At 41.5% G+C, this 16,880-nt stretch overlaps 1 protein-coding gene across 1 annotated transcript in view; it reads left to right on the top strand.

The window, feature by feature from the left end:
• LOC117744153 (cilia- and flagella-associated protein 46) overlaps positions 1-11,487 on the top strand; it is a 51,410-nt gene extending 39,923 nt beyond the window's left edge. The window contains exons 48-59 of the mRNA XM_034552289.1: positions 64-170; positions 868-938; positions 1,322-1,495; positions 6,233-6,312; positions 6,716-6,776; positions 6,903-6,930; positions 7,261-7,374; positions 7,489-7,601; positions 9,958-10,039; positions 10,775-10,911; positions 11,042-11,119; positions 11,330-11,487. Of these exons, the coding sequence (XP_034408180.1) occupies positions 64-170; positions 868-938; positions 1,322-1,495; positions 6,233-6,312; positions 6,716-6,776; positions 6,903-6,930; positions 7,261-7,374; positions 7,489-7,601; positions 9,958-10,039; positions 10,775-10,911; positions 11,042-11,119; positions 11,330-11,442 (1,158 nt within the window). The 3' untranslated portion in view covers positions 11,443-11,487. The remainder of the gene's footprint in view (positions 1-63; positions 171-867; positions 939-1,321; positions 1,496-6,232; positions 6,313-6,715; positions 6,777-6,902; positions 6,931-7,260; positions 7,375-7,488; positions 7,602-9,957; positions 10,040-10,774; positions 10,912-11,041; positions 11,120-11,329) is intronic.
• The last annotated feature ends 5,393 nt before the right edge of the window (positions 11,488-16,880 follow it).

The following is a 16,880-nucleotide window of genomic DNA, read 5'->3' as shown; positions in this document are numbered from 1 at the left end:
CAGTGGCCCAAAACAACAAAAATATTTTGTTACAGCTACTGAAACTCCTCTTCTCCTGTACAGAAAACCACCGCAGAAGAAATGTTAGGACATCACTTCAGAGACATTGTACAAGACATGGAAGACTATTTAAATCCACTTCTCACACAGTTTGACTTCTCGTGCTGCAGGTGACGTATTTTATCTGTCATTGAAATAGGTTTGACATATTTAATTTAGTTTTCTTAGCCTGAGGAAGGAGACTTTGCTACTTTGAAGTGAAGTTCTGTACACATGACATCTATTGCACTTCTGTCCATCCGGGGGAGAGGGATTCTCCTCTGTTGCTCTCCTGAAGGTTTCTTTGGGAGTGTTCCCTGATGTGAGGCCCTTGGACAGAGGATGTCGTATGTGTACAGATTGTAAAGCCCTCTGAGGCAAATAATGTAATTTGTGATTTTGGGTTATACAAAATATATTAAATTGAATTGAATAAAAGATGTGTCTTTACAAGTCTGTGTTCAAAACAAAGTGAGACTGGTTTGTCTGTTATTCTTGGTGCATGGCAGCAAGCTTCCACAAAGCGAGTGCTGCACGACTTTATCACATTTTAAGCTATCTGGTTCTATCTAATGTTCTTGCCAGACATGAGGTAGCGCACCCTTACTGTTTTGTTATGTTTGTTTTTGTTTTGTTAGTTAATTTAATAATATTATTATTATTTATGAAAATAGTGCATTTTTCTTATTCTTGTATTCTATTTTTTGTATATATTGTGCATTTTTCATTTTTTTAGATTGTATTGCCTAGCTGTATGTATAAATGCTGCTGTAGTGAATATATCCATCCATCCATCTACTGGTCCTCACCTGTCCTTCCCTCCCTCAGGCCCCAGGCTGCATCACCACCAGTCCCTGAAATGACCAAAGCCAAAGATAAAGAAGAGAAAGGGAGCTCAGGTAAAGGAAGAGCATGTTGAGTGTGAGCTTTCTTGTGCATGTGACACCCTAAGGGCTTTGTGGTTATCTTAACATTGTCATATGAACATCCAGCCCCTCCCCCTTCAGGCCAGGGTAGTGGCTTTACATGTGCTATAATGTGATACACGTTGATTTACACACACAGCTTGATGACTCCGTACTTTTACAAGGCTCAGTGGGGATTATAGTGCCTCGAAACTGTTTTAAAAGAAGGAACTCTCTACATTGTTGTTACAACAATGTCACAACAGTTCGGAAATTCTGGATTTCAGAAGTAGAGCGGCAAAAGTTAAAGGTTGTTGTGCAGCGTCATCTTAAAGATTATAATAAACAATGAGTTCTGAGAAAATGTGTGTACACAGCTAAATTACCAACAGAGCCAGGGGAGTGTGTGGTATTGCTGGCAGACAGAAAGTTGCTGGAGTTGCCGCTGGAAGCCCTGTCCGTCCTGCAGGACGAAGGCCTGAGTTCTATGTCTCGAGACTTCTCTCTCCAGCTCCTCCACAGTCGGCTGAACAGAGAAGAACCAGACAAAGGTACCGGAGACACGCGTGCACCGATATTTTAAGAAATTCAATTCAATTCAGTTTATTTTGTATAGCCCTGAGAGGGCTTTACAATCTGTACACAAACCACATCCCTGTCCCGGGACATCACATCGGATCAGGAAGAATTCCCCCCAAAAAACTGAAGAAAAAAAGTGGCATGAGAATGAACAACATAACAGTTACAACAGAAATTATTCATATGAGGCATGGACCACAATCCAGATAATCACAATACATGTAAGAGGAGGGCCATTAGCTGGGCCACGAGCTGCAGCATTCTGGATCAACTGGAGAGATTTAAGAGACTTATTAGAGCAGCTTGATAATAATATTTGTCGGGCGACTGTGGGTCAGTGGTTAGCATGCCCGTCTTTCAATCAGGGGATTGGCAGTTCAATCCCCGCCCTAGTCGATGTGTCCTTGAGCAAGACACTTAACTCTGCATTGCTCCCCATAGCTGTGTGTAAAGTGTCTTTGAGTATCTTAAAAAGCGCTATATAAATTAAATGGATTATTATTATTATAAGGAATTGCAGAAATGTCTGCAAACATTTCCTAACCTATAATAAGATATAATAATAATCTGTCTGGAACAACTGGTAGCTACGTCATTTCAAATATTCATTAATTTATTTAATAAACAGGCATTAGTTTAAATTTTTACTAATACTTGTATAAATGTCCAAAGAATGGTTAACCCAGACCTTTGTTCATTCATTCCCCCTAATTTCCTTTGTTCATTTCGAAGACACTGCTTGTTGCATTTGCTTTAGACTAAGATTTGCACAGTACAGTGTAAGGAACTAGTATTTCTGTCACATATCTGTTGGACAGATAATAGTGGTACAGATAATTAAATGCATATCTTTTATTTTATTTTTTATTTTGTTGGACTAATTAGGTTAAGTAGCAATAATTTGGATCCTCACAAGTTGTTCAACGATTTTGTTGTTGTTCTATTGCAGGCGAGACATTGTGGCACAGATGTAGAAAGTGGCCCAACGTGTTGAACTGAAATTATACCATGCAGTCTGAACAGTCTTGTCTATTTAACCGTTCATAATAAGAGTGGGGTGTTTGAGTAGTATAAGTGGATGTTTGCCTCACATCATTTCCACGTCATATTTAGTAAATAATTGCTTACGTTTGCCAAAGCATCCGGATTTAGACTGCAGGCAGCCAGCCATAGAATTGGAACATGATCAGGAGAGAAAGGTCCTTTCACATCCTGTTGGCATGCAGAAGTTCATGCGGACATCCATGAATACCAAAAGTGGTTGTCCATTAAATGTGGCCATTTTGACATGTAGGGTTATAGCTCTTGTTTTCTAAAATATATAAAGCCCTGCACAGTGCATCAAAATCAGCATTGTTGCTCATCATTATCGTTTTCCAGACTGTGAAATCCCCCCCTAGCATTCAGTGTACAGAAAATTATTACATTTCTTGTTTTCCTTTTATAACAAAATGACATTCAAAGGGCTACAATTTGGAAAATGAATGAATATTTGGTGGTGTTGATCAAGACTGAAGTTGGTTGAAAGATTTAAGTCAGTGAGAGTGGAATTTAATATCAATATATAATTGTGTGCCAGTTTATTGACCTGGACATTTTTGTACCACAAGGACATCAGACCAACTTTTTTTAAAGGTGGGGCACAAGGGCTAATTGTGATTAAAAAAACAAATGTAAAGTGGTCAATGTTTTGAATGCTTCGCCTCCTTAATCCTATAACAAAACTCACTATTCATAAAAAGTTCACAGATGACATGTAACATCAAGAAAGAGCCTTAAATTAACCAAAATTGACACGTTTGTGCTTAAAAAGGGAAAAAAGGCATTATCTGTTATTTATTTTCAATTTACTATATTCTCTCATTAATAAGAACAACAACATTATCCACCAATGTATTGTTCAAGATACATTGTGCAGCATTTCAGGGGACCCACAACGAACTAACCAAACGTCGGTTGTAACAAAAGCCTAAATGTTTCACTATCGTTGCCCAACACTGTGCATTACAGTACAGTTGTATTATTAGAGAGGACTGTTCTGACTATTCTGTCACAACAGTTGCAAAGCTGAAATTCACTAGTAAAGCCCGTACGACGGTTCAGCAGCTTAAAGCATGTTCTGCCCATTTTTCTCTTCATTTTGTTACTGAATATTATAATGATTGTTTACTGTAAACTAGGACCGTTTATTATTGGAGCAGGAAACTAACAACAAATCACGTTTTAATATGGAAGGAAGGATAGGGTGTGATTAAAAAAAAATAGAGATATTTTCATTTTAAACTGCATTTTATTTAATATTATCGACACATTGTGTCCTTCGGTTTTAATTTTGGAGATCTCCTTTGAGTGTAAAATCCCCCCCAAAAGAAAAGAAACGTTGTTTTTTGGCAATGATGCTACAAACCTCTTGGGAATCATGCATATTCATATTTTGAAAAGAAAAGGGAGTAGAAAGATCATTGAATCTGATGTTGCAGACTTCTTTACCTTTTTTAAAGGTTGAATCATTTGCATAACTTGAGTGACTGTTCAAAGGTTACCGTGCGCGTGCACGTCTTGGCAATTGCATATGCCACTGGCATCTTTCATTGCCTGGATCAAATACATGGGTGACGATCAGACCAGAAATAAAGTGATATTGTTCTGGGCCATCATTACCATAATTGTGACATCTATAGTTTACCATTGTGTCAAAAAGATAAAGTGCCTGAAACCACTTCTAAAAAGGGCTATCTATTATTCTGTGCGGTGCTTCCATGATGAATGCACACAACAAATTAGCACAAACAATAAAAAGAGTCCCTTCAGGTGGGAAATATTTGCTTTTTGTAGGAACGAATAACCTCACTTCCTCAAATGTGACTACGTCTGAGAGTAATCGACTGATTCAAACTACAGAGACTTTATTGTTGGTCCTTTTTCAAACTTGTGTGATTAGTGACGCTGATAGGAAAGATGTGTAGGCAACACAGTTATTTCATTTAAAAAACAAAGTCAATGTACTGTGGCGACTGTGGATCAGTGGTGAGCGGCGGTTCGATCCCCGGCTCTGCTAGCCTATGTCGATGTGTCCTTGGGCAAGACACTTAACCCCAAAATTGCTCCTATACCTTAGCTCCTCCCATCAGTGTGTGAATGGATGAATGATGTCATGTAGTGTTAAAGCGCTTTGAGTGGTCGGAAGACTATAAAAGTACAGGTCCATTTACTGTACCGTATATGTATTCAATATTATCAAAATTATTTTCAAAATGTGAGAGAAAAAACACTATTGTGTGGACAAAATAACTTAATAGCCTACTTTATGCAAAGGATTTTTAAATGCCTAATCTTAATGACGCCTAAGTACAAACTGTCAAATGTATTCCAAGCACACCGAATCACGGCCCGTAAAACCACCACAAACTGGCTAAAGGTTCAGACAGAAAGCATTTCCTTATTAACTCCCACGATGAAAGGCTTCCCAAGGCTCTCTTTCCTTCTTAGACAGGCCAGGGAAGTGTTGAGATAATTCTTTTGAATGAAGATTCAGAGTTATGTACTGAGAGCTCTTTTAAAAATCTAGCTAAACTGTGTTTAGCTAGATCGTCTTTCTTCCCTCTCTATATATTGGGACGCACCAATCTGATAAATGGTAGTCCTACACAAGTTTCTGTATGCCTTCCAACATACATGCCTGTAACATCAAGAAACGGACACGTCTTCTTCGCGTCCCTCGCTTTGACCGTGGGTTTGATTACACTTTCAAGCTAAACCCAACTTGTTTGGACTCCCTGAAGTCCATCTGGGAGCGGGACCTCAAGATTACCATGTCACATCAGCAATGGGGACAGTAGACCATGTACACACCAGAGTCCAGTTCACCTACGCAAGAGTAGCCAAGTCGTACACTGACTGAACTGACATGCGCAACAATCACCCACTACCGACATGTACTGTATATGTGTATGTGTTGGTTCATATCCACAATTATATGACCTGCAATATGTTATACACTTAGTGGGGTCTAGGGTAACACAGTAGGCCCAACCCCCTCACAGGCCTTTTTGAAATTCCTTTAACGCACCTAAAAGCCACACAACAAGTAATTGCGTTCACCGTTCCTTTACTCCCTCCACTCTCCTTAAATAGACACCTCCCTCTCCGCCCACTCATAATAGATGGATTCATGACATACTGCAGTGCAATAGGCTTGAGAGTATTAGGTTCTACTAAGAGGTTCCCTCAAGATCTTCAATAAAAACCTGGCCAGCCTTTTAAAAAAAACATATTGACTCCCTGGCTACCGAGGAATAAATCATTTTCACCATTATTATTTTATTTACTGTTTTTTTTATCCAGAAGATGGGCATTCGCCTGCTGCAGTGAGATTTATTTTTTTACTTGTAACTAAGATTACTTATTCAATGTGTCTGTGACTGAACCCATTTATTTGTTTGTTAACAACGGGTGGTTTGAATTAAATAAATCAGGTAATTAAACAGACAATCAATGCTTAATCAATAATCAGTGAATTCATTTACCGAGAGTAATGGATATTGCTGCCATGAGGAAACTTTTAGAACTATTCTTCAGTCGCCAATGAATGTCACTGACTTTGCAGATACAGAGATTTCTTTTCTTTTTTTTTTTTTCCCGGTCCAAATGCTATGTAATCTGCCCCGCAGACAAGTGTATGTATTAATTCTGCTTGCTGTCTGTGGCAGTTGAAAGTGACAACAAAAAGGAGACCAAAGGTGGCAAGGGAACTAAGGGGAAGGGAGATCAAAGCCATACCATCAAAGTGGTGAGTTTAGTAAATTAATCTGGGCCTGCCAGATACAGACGGCAATTTTACTTTTACCTGCAGTCAGCACTGGCAATTTTTTATTTCCTCTCGCCTCCCTTTTAAGTGTGGTTTTTTAATCAATTACATAATGTGTTTTTCATAAAGATCCTATTTCCAGCTTCTGAGCATTCATCCTCTGTCATGCACCACTTGTGTTTTCTTCCACCAACCCCTTTCCTTTTTACTTCTGTTTCTTCTGCTCTGTCTCCTCTGTCTTAAAGCCCACTCTCATATTGTATCTCACAACTGGTATTTGTAGATGTACATGTGCCAGAAAAATGTTTTGCATGTGTGTACTATATACACTTTGTCTGTAACCATCACTGGTTTAAGCTCTCACAATTTTCATGTATTTGCCCAGGTACCTGTAAACCGTGTGTTGCCTTCAAACACCTTTCCAGTGCACACGCGTCACATGAAATGTATCTTTTTTAATATTTAAATATGATACCTGTTTCTGTTTTTGAAACTGGCGGTTTTATTTGTGTTTGTGATACGTTTTACACAAATGTTGTTCAAAGATCATTTTTCTTAACATACCCCCACAGATATTGTTGACCCTCACAATGAAGGCAGCTTTGGTAAGAGAGATTACTTTACATACCTCACATTACATATTCACAGGATTAATAAACTATAATATTGATATGCATTGGTAAATCCATGAGTGGAAATGTAAGTAATAGGATGTCCTCCAGTGACTAATGTTCTCTTCGTAGTGTATATGCAGCCGTGCATTGCTCAAGTCTGCTCTGCATGTCAGCTCGAAGCCTCTCAAAGCACCCGTCTCCCTTTTACGATGTAGTATTTTACTTCATTTCATTCTACTTTTGTGGCCTCGAATGGGTCATATGTCAGCTCCACTTTAGCATTGCAGGGAACCATCATGTTGGTCTGTTGTTGTATGTCTGGCACAGAAGGGACCAGTCTGAGCACGAGGATGAAGGAGATTTTGGAAACCCACAGCCAGCACTGTACCCGTCTGTGGGAGGGCTTCATAGGAAGCAGAGAAACGCCCAGGTCAGAATGCAATGCAGCTTGGTCTTTGCACCGAGCATGCCGAGAGCCAACTGTGTTTCTGACGTTGCAATGCACCTCATCTACACCGCTAACCCTCCTCCAATCTGTATCAAGTCTGTCGGAGCTGGAGCAGCTGCTGTGCAGATGCAGTGCCTTCATTTACCTGGGGATGGAGCGCTTCATGGCAAACATCCCACCTACCAAACTGGCAGCCTTCAATCTGTCTGGTACTGTACTTCATATCAAGGAATACATGTTGTTTTTAAAATGTAAATATCAGTATGCCGAACATATCCAAATGTACGACGGCGTATTGGGGTCATTGTAGGTTTACAAAAATAAATAGAAAAGGGCGTTAATATTACTCTACGTTTCTGAGAATAAAGTCGTACATTTACTCAAAGAACCATAATGCTTCACTATGCAAGGTTTTCTCAGATGAGAAGATAATGAAGAAACAGCTATGGAGTAATTAATCATTCAGAGCCAACGTTTGAAGAGTATCCTCTATGGAACGACACACCCATCCCAATGGAAAGAATTGACTGAGTGACTAACCGTGTTCCTCCCCTTCACACCCATCTCATGAGATAGGCGCGCAAACTGTTCTCCTGGTCTGAGTGAAAACAAAAACAAAAAGGATTCCCTTGATGTTGCTGAGATGGTTCCTACTATCACTGCATCCCAAAGCTAATACAAAAGATCAGTAGAAATGTTGCCGTGTCATATGAAAGAGAAGAGAAGAGGAGTACATTGACAGAGAACCAGTCTGTGTGATTAAATGTCTTAAGTATCTGGTGCCCTCGTTACTTCCCAACTTGTATGTAATCACACTGCTTTTTAAGCTTTCTAAGGCCTTTCAAATGGTGTGTCAGGGAGAAAAATAGGCATCAAAATACTGTAATGACTGCATGACATTTGGAGCAGAGCTGTTTGCCGATTGTGTAAGCCGTGAATGGAGCGGTGGGCTTAATCTCTTCAAACCCATCAATCTTTCATTCCCGTGTGGTTATATATAGACACAACCCTGTTCCGCAGCGGAAAAATCAATGTGGTTTTACTATCGCAGCCCTGCTCCAGTTTAACGTTCTTCTTTAACATTCCCTCATCTGAAAATATTTCGATTCATTTTCTTTTCTCCATGTAGCATTTCAAGACGGATATCTGCAGAATCCTTTCAACGTAAAGTCACTGTTGCCTCAGTCAATTAACAGCTGGAGAGAAATAAAACTCAAACTATACAATTTAGTTTTAACAGAACCCCTGGCAGTTGTGATTTATTTACAGGCCGGGGGAACAAGAAGACTCTAAACCCGTTCCCCTCTTCTCAAACATTCAAGCCTTTCCCCACCCTGAGCACTCATTAGATAAAGAATAGCCTACCCTGAATAACCTTACAGCTTTTCGCACCTTCAAAGACATTTCACACAAACAATATGGCTCCATGTTGACGGCTTCCATCGCCAACACACAACGAGTGGGTGGATGCTGGGTGGACTTGGCGTGATCGACAGTGTCAGATTGGCCGTACGCAAGGCCCCGGGCCAGACATAGGCGCTATAGTGCTGCTAACTATAGTGTGACTGACACCATGGTCTGAATTCCAGCTGTTGCCTCCCAACAAAACCGGGCTGCTCCCACTTAATTAGCCATCAGGATAAGAAAATATTTGGGTTTCTCCAAGAATAAAAAGGTGTTACGCAAGCTTGTGCGGCGCCATCTGCACTCACATCACATGTGCGGGATTGTGCATCACTCTATCTTTATCTTGTTTGAGTAATGATATTATGCTTTTCTTTGGGGGACAACGCTTGATGTCTGTTTCCCTGCTGTGACTCTAACTGGATGGCGGAGGCTCACATCAGAGTGGACTGACGTTGTGTCCCCAGGCGGCCGGATAGCAGCAGGGACAGACACGGCCGTCAATATATAGGAAGCCAGCCAGAACAGCTGCGAGGCACTGCCCGTCCTCGCTGCACGGCGACCTCGCTGGCTCACACTTGGTGTCCGACACGAGCGCCAGTTCTCTCGCTCCTGTCGGTCCGGTCCAAGCGCTCGTACAGTAAACGTTGACGTTGTGTTACTAGATGGACTGTGTTGAAGCAACCTGCTAAAACGCCTGCGGCAAGGCCGATCGCCACAATCTTTGTGTTTTGTGGTTCCTTCATTCCTGTCGAGCAGCCGATGAAGGCAAAAACGACACGGTTTAGTTCAAACAGAGTTACGTACAATATATTAATTTTTCTGCAGAGAAAGTGTAGCGCTCAGAAAAGTATGGAAACCAGAAGCAGCAGAAAAGACCGGATGCTCCCATTGTTGTTCAAGTTCAGTCATCTAACCTCCTACCTTTATTTACAGTGGACACATATCAACTTTAAATCCATAAAACACAATGGATCTAGTTATTTTCAACACAGAGAAGAAAGACAACTAAATGACACACTAGCACCTCTCCTGTGTGTGTTGTTTATTTTGTTTGTGATGGGGTTTTTTACAGTCGTTTTATAAAACTGTTAGGTGTCTTTTTCTGGATGGATTTTATTCATTCTGACAGATAATAATGATGATGTTTTCCCTTCTCAGAGTGTCGCCTGGCTCTGCTCTTTGACCTCACTCAGAACAGTGCAAGTATTCTCCGCCAGTCAAACCGTGACATGTTCAAGAGGTAACAGAATAGCTTGGTCGAATGAGGCTCAAAACATAATGTGCACTGAGCTTTCTTGCCACTTGTATTTGTTGTCCTTTTTATATTCCGGATGTGTTTTATTGGATAACAATTAATGGTTTTGTCTTTTGACAGCATTTTTCAGCTTTTTTTTTGTTGGTAGTTTCTAGAAACTGGGCTTCCTCTCTCTTTCTTCGTCCCTCACTCCAGTGGACATGTCTTGTCGTGATCACGTCTGTCCAGGTGTAATTGATCACTATAATCAGTGTTTCTAATGCAGACTGACATCTTATTGACATTTGTATATTTATCGCATGAATATGAAGTAATAGAATTGAGTTGCTGTGCTGCCATAAGTGCCTTATTTCAACGTGCTCTCCCCGTGCACATTGGTCTTCTGCCCCCGTCACCAGCAGCCATGAAGCTGCTCTAGCTTTAGGAACATAAAGTCCAAGGCTTCGAGGAGACCACGTCGTACATTGAGAGAAAATTACTTTCTCTTCCACCTCACCAGGCAGGCAGAAGAAGAAGGGTTTACCACGAGTGTCATGGGAATAAAATAACAACAATTTAAAATAGAATTATTGTAGTTTAAATATGTTGTTCCCATATATGTTTATATCATGTATGAAAATACCTTGAATGAACACTGTAAGCGGCTACTTAATTATCATGAAGGAGTTATTTGAATTTGGTCACTATAAGCTGTTAACCCTGTATTTCTCTCCACTCCAGGGCAGCACAGTTGGACCTGGAGGAACCACTGGAGACCGCTCTGCTACTGAGTCTGGGCGGTGTTGGCTGTATTGTCCTCAACCAGTGGCACAGCAGTCTTCAACAGAACACACACAATATGGTCAAGGTGCTCGACAGTAGGTTTTGGCCTTTTCTCCGTTTCTCATCCCTTACGAGTAACTTCATACAGTGTAATTTAACCTCCTTCAATATGCACATTACCTTCCTAGCAGTTACAGGGTTGTGTGTCACCATGTGTTCATGCAGATCTACTGAGGGTCAGGCAGATCTCTGGCCAGACTGTGCACGCCCTGAGGAGAGGGGACGGTAAGGTCACAGGATTGTGTGGTCCCGTTTATCCGATTTGCATCCTCTTTAGACTCACATTCGCATTTCTGTTCAGTGCAAATAAGTCCAAGTGTCTTTTTCATTTATTTATTTTGAATCTGTGCATCCCACACATGTCTCGTTCTCTTCATGGGAGGCTCTGGCATCTTTGTGAATTAAAATAACCTTCAGATAGAGTCATGGCTTCCTCTGGCTTGTTCTCCACAGATCAAGTGCTCCGCGATGACTCGAAGGAGGATGACCCACGCCACAAAACAACTTTCGCACCAGTGGCCTTCAACTGCGTCGTCTATGGCCTCCCAAACTTAATTGTCATGTAACGCGCTCTAAATCCTCGCTTCTATTCACGCTAATGCTACTGTAACAAGAGGAGGGATTGATATTTAATTAAAGGTGATCCTTGATTCTTCACTTGTATCCATTTTCCATAGTCATTTCATGAGATTACTGATATTCATACTTGATGTGTTTAATGATGTTGTTACTGTACACAGCAGGCTTACGGTACAATATGCCTCCATGATATAAAGCTCTGTGCTGTGGGAGAGGTGAGCTTCCAGAGATTCACCCTGACCTCACATGCATTGTATTCATTAAATGACCAATGTTACCGCTGCTATTGCCCTGACAACTTGCACCCTTGGGATCAGTCAATACAATGAGTGTTGAGACGTCCACCTCAGACGTCCATGTGTCACCAAATGGATTGAGAGAAAGGAGCTCAGGTCAAAGTAAACTCTGACAGGAGCGCTGTCACAGAGCAGAAACCCCACAATAGGAGAGCTGAGCGAGAAACCAGAGGCTCATAGCCAGGTACGTTGCGAGTGCAGTGTTGGTTCCGTCATTGCTTGTAATGTCTATTTACTCAGGCTCCATTTATAGCCGCTTCCATTTATTCGTGCTGGTTGAGGCTCTCGCTGACAGTATTCATAGCTCTGCTGTCTTGACCCTCAACACTCAATTGAACGATTTCAAGCGTTGACCCCACAACAGAGGGGGGGTCAACACTCAGTGTCTCACTGTGTCACACTGTGTAAACATGAAAACCACTAGAACTCTCTCTTTGGTGGAATCCAGTTGAAAGAAGCTAGATTCCACCTTTTTATGAAAGAGGCTCAATCCATCCATCCATCCATTATCACCCTCTTATCCGGGGTCGGGTCGCGGTGGCAGCAGGTTCAGCAGGCCGACCCAGGCCTCCCTCTCACCCGCAGCACTTTCCAGCTCATTCTGGGGGATCCCGAGGCGTTCCAAGGCCAGCCGGGAGATATAATCCCTCCAGCGTGTCCTCGGTCTTCCCCGGGGCCGTGGACGTGCCCGGAAAACCTCTAATGGGAGGCGTCCAGGAGGCATCCTGACTAGATGCCCGAACCACCTCAGCTGACTCCTTTCGACACGAAGGAGCAGCGACTCGACTCCAAGCTCCCCCCTGATGTCCGAGCTCCTTACCCCATCTCTAAGGCTGAGCCCGGCCACCCTACGGAGGAAGCTCATTTCGGCCGCTTGTATCCGAGATCTCGTTCTTTCGGTCACGACCCAGAGTTCGTGACCATAGGTGAGGGTTGGAACGTAGACCGACCAGTAAATGGAGAGCTTTGCCTTCTGGCTCAGCTCCCTCTTCACCAAGACGGACCGGTACAGCGCCTGTTTTACTGCTGCAGCCGCACCGATCCGCCTATCGATCTCCCGCTCCACCTTACCCTCACTCGTGAACAAGACCCCGAGATACTTGAACTCCTTCGCTTGGGGTAGGCAGTTTGCCCCCACCTGGAGGGAGCAATCCGCCGGTTTCCGGCAGAGCACCATGGCCTCAGATTTGGAGGTGCTAACTCTCATCCCTGCCGCTTCGCACTCGGCTGCAAAACGCCCCAGTGAATGCTGGAAGTCACGGTCCGAGGAGGCAAACAGGACCACATCATCCGCAAACAGCAGAGAGGCGATCCCGAGACTCCCGAACCGGATCCTCTCCGCCCCCTGGCTGCGCCTAGATATCCTGTCCATGAAGGTCACGAACAGGACCGGTGATAAAGGGCAGCCCTGGCGGAGGCCAACACCCACCGGGAACGTGTCTGACTTACTACCGAGGAGACGAACACAGCTCCTACTGCAGGCGTACAGAGACCGGATGGCCCGTGCCAACGGGTCCGGCACCCCGTACTCCCGCAGCACCCCCCACAAAAACCCCCGAGGGACCCGGTCGAAAGCCTTCTCCGGGTATACAAAGCACATGTAAACTGGTTGGGCAAACTCTCAGGACCCCTCCAGTAATCTTGCGAGGGTAAAGAGCTGGTCCACTGTTCCACGACCAGGACGGAATCCGCACTGTTCGTCTTGAATCTGAGGTTAGATAAGCGGTCGGAGCCTCCTCTCCAGCACCCTGGCATAAGCTTTTCCCGGGAGGCTGAGCAGTGTGATACCACGATAGTTCGAGCACACTCTCCGGTCCCCCTTCTTGAAGATGGGAACCACCACCCCGGTCTGCCAGTCCATGGGCACTGTTTCCGACCCCCATGCGAGCCACAGAGGCTCAAATTAAATAAAATTGTGTTTGCTCATTTCAATTTCGAAAATGCCCTTATCAGACAATGCAGTGGCCGCTTTTAATCCTTGTACGCATTGTTGGGTTTCACTAAATGTTAATGTAACAGGTTTCCCCGTTACCCAGTGAGTCTCGGACATAACAGAGGCAGCAACACGGCTTGATGTTGTTCCAAAACTCTTTTATTTACATACAGTCTCAGTATGACAGCTGAATGACGGCTCTTCGCCTCCTTCGCCTCTCAGTCCCTACTGCTCTTTATTGGGGAGAGACACAGACTGATTAAGAGAGTGGAAGTCGTCATCAACATTTTTATGTTTTCAGACTCAATAGATTTGGTAATAAAACACAGCTCAGTTTTTACCTGAATGTGTGTAGGAATGGAGAGATTCTGCTGTAGTTTTTTGTCACACACAAAGCCACAGGTGTACAGGCCACAGTAGAACTAAAGGAACAGATCAGCCTTTCGGGAATAATGTAACTAGGAGCTCTTAAAGGTGCAGTGTGTATAATCGCTGTAATGGTAAACTATGATGGTTCGTTGGCACAGTTCAGATCATCACTTTGATTAAGAAACTTTCTAAGACAAGACAATAAAGTTGTTGCAGTAAAGGAAAATGTGGAGCTCAAGATATAAAAATGAAAAAACATCTCGTGCTGCTTTAACTAGACACTCCCAAGCTCCAATGTAATAGATACTGTTCCCACTTCTAAAAATTGTATACAGCTTTTTGAAATTATTTTTAGTTTTCAAGGTATTTGGATTTCCATACTCTCCGTTCATTCCAATGCAATTTGCTACAACTTATAAGAGGTATTAAACGTATTTCATTTTTTAAATAATTAATAAGATACAAACATTCTAACTTCCAAACCTTCATTATCATCTCAGGCAGAACTAACTCCACACTTAAAGCTTCATGTTGGTTTTAAGAACGGAACTTCAACACTGTAAGTCACAGTATGCCACAGTGACCTGACATACATGTTCATTGACACAACCACAAAGGCAGAAAAAAATAGCGAATAAGACTTTCAACAGAATGGTACGTGTCAGAGTAGTTTTACTGCAGCACAGTGTTTTTGCGGCAGCATCAGCTTTCTACAGATACATTATTTGGTGGACTGCGAGCTGCGGTTGTGAACGCTGATCTGAAGTCAGCCCATATCAGAGAACCGTGTCTGCTGTGTTGAGCTAAATTTACCCATCATGCTCGCTGGTGACGCCTGATGAAGAGAGACGGGCAAGCAGAGGTCAAATTATGCGCACGTGAAAAAAAAAAAAGGATATTATATGGATATGACCGATATAATGTTTTAACTACAGATGGTCTTCTTCGAAACGTACACACACACACCTTGATCAAGATGCAATCAATGATGAAACACCACAGAATAGTCTCCTAATGAGCCGTGAGCTTTCTCAGAAAGACGAGACTGATTTGTCCTTTTACTAATCCGATTGCCCATCTATATTAAAAACATACTTGCGTACAAGATTGTATTTCAAATAGAATTAAATTAAAGGTAATTTATCAGTGCAAGTATCCTCTTTTTTGGTAACACTTTAATAACTACACACTAGCATTAGTATGAATTTATAAAGCATTGTTCCAACATTAACACTCATTAGTATGCAATTCATAAACACAGTTCTAAATGTGGCATAGATAGTCCTCATTTTAGATGAGGTCACACAAAATACTTAACTACCGACTAGTAACTACCTGAATGAATTATGAATTGTGGTAATAAAACACATTTATAAAGCACATGTTAACATAGTCCCTAATCATTAGTGCATATCTAAATAAAAAATATATAAATAATAAATTATGCTATGAAGACAAAATATGATACTACAGTATGCCATAAACCTCAACGTATAATATAATATTCAAATGTGATGATACAGGTAGGCATAAAAAGACAAAGGGTAATATTTAACTTTTAGTACACCAAAATAATACAGCATAAATGTTTAAAAAAAAAAAAAAAGTGTTCCAAAAATGAATAATAAAAATATCATAATAAGGCCTATTATAGTATGCCATCCAAATATGTATAAAAGGTCTTTGAATGGGTCAATGAAATGTCGTGTGAAATGTCGGAAGACTAGAACGGCACTATACAGGTACAAAAGTCCATTAATCATTTACCATGGTATAGTGTGGCAAAAAAAGTCTTTGTAAAGACGCATATCGGGAATTTCTTTTACAAAAAAGTGTCATGTCATAGTAATTTTGAAAAAGGTCATAGTAATAGTCATAGCATATGTGTCAAAGCTCAACACAGAGGCTGCAAAAAAAAAGAGGGAGACAAATAAACTGGCTGCTTAAAATTACATTTATTTCCCACGAACTTAGGGAAAACAATGCAACCTTTAAGTATGTTATCAGTTTGTTATCAGTCGTGCAGTGTATGTATGTATGTATGTATGTATGTATGTATGTATGTATGTATGTGTGTATGACACGCACACACACACACACACACACAGCAACATGGACTCACAGAGTAAGTCAAAATATTAATATATATTATGTGGTTTGTAAACCAAAATTATAGGCAGGCCATTTGTAACTTTAGAGTTAACAATACCAGAATTCTGAATGGTATTTGTGCATCCATGTTCAAATTAATTGTGTTATTACACTTAGGTGTCCTTCCATTATATAATTAATATTTGTATTTTATGCTGTGGGCCATCGTTCTGTGTGTGCTCCATAACATGTGATCATAGTCAATAAAGGAAATGAGATTAACAGTTTAATCACAGGGTAGGATCAGTAATAATGTTTTGGCAACTGGGTTGATTTGCCTTTTAAAAAGGTATTCTTATAGGTCAAAAATATCTAATCTCCTCTGTCGTCTATAGTTTGGGGTTGTTTGGACATTGGCATTAATGTCTCCTGTGACCCACCGGACCTTGTACAACTGGTCAAGCCCCAAACGTTGCCTCATGTCCCCGATCAAACATTGATGTCAAGATCACTCACACACACACACACACACACACACACACCAACAGAGGAGAACAGAAGTACAATAGATGCCATTTGTACAGAGTGAACAACAAAACAGAGTTACAACACATTCAATGCATATGGCAGACATTAATCATATGATGAGTAGTAAGCAGAATAATGAAATAAATAATCAGTACTATCATTAACAGCAGCACTGGCTATAATTGAATAATGAAAATAAAAGTTATTA

This window comes from Cyclopterus lumpus, chromosome 15, assembly GCF_009769545.1.
Source record: "Cyclopterus lumpus isolate fCycLum1 chromosome 15, fCycLum1.pri, whole genome shotgun sequence".
In the NCBI taxonomy this organism is placed as follows: Eukaryota; Metazoa; Chordata; class Actinopteri; order Perciformes; family Cyclopteridae; genus Cyclopterus; species Cyclopterus lumpus.
Note: the sequence above shows the minus strand (reverse complement) of the source record. Positions and strands in the feature narration are given on the sequence as shown.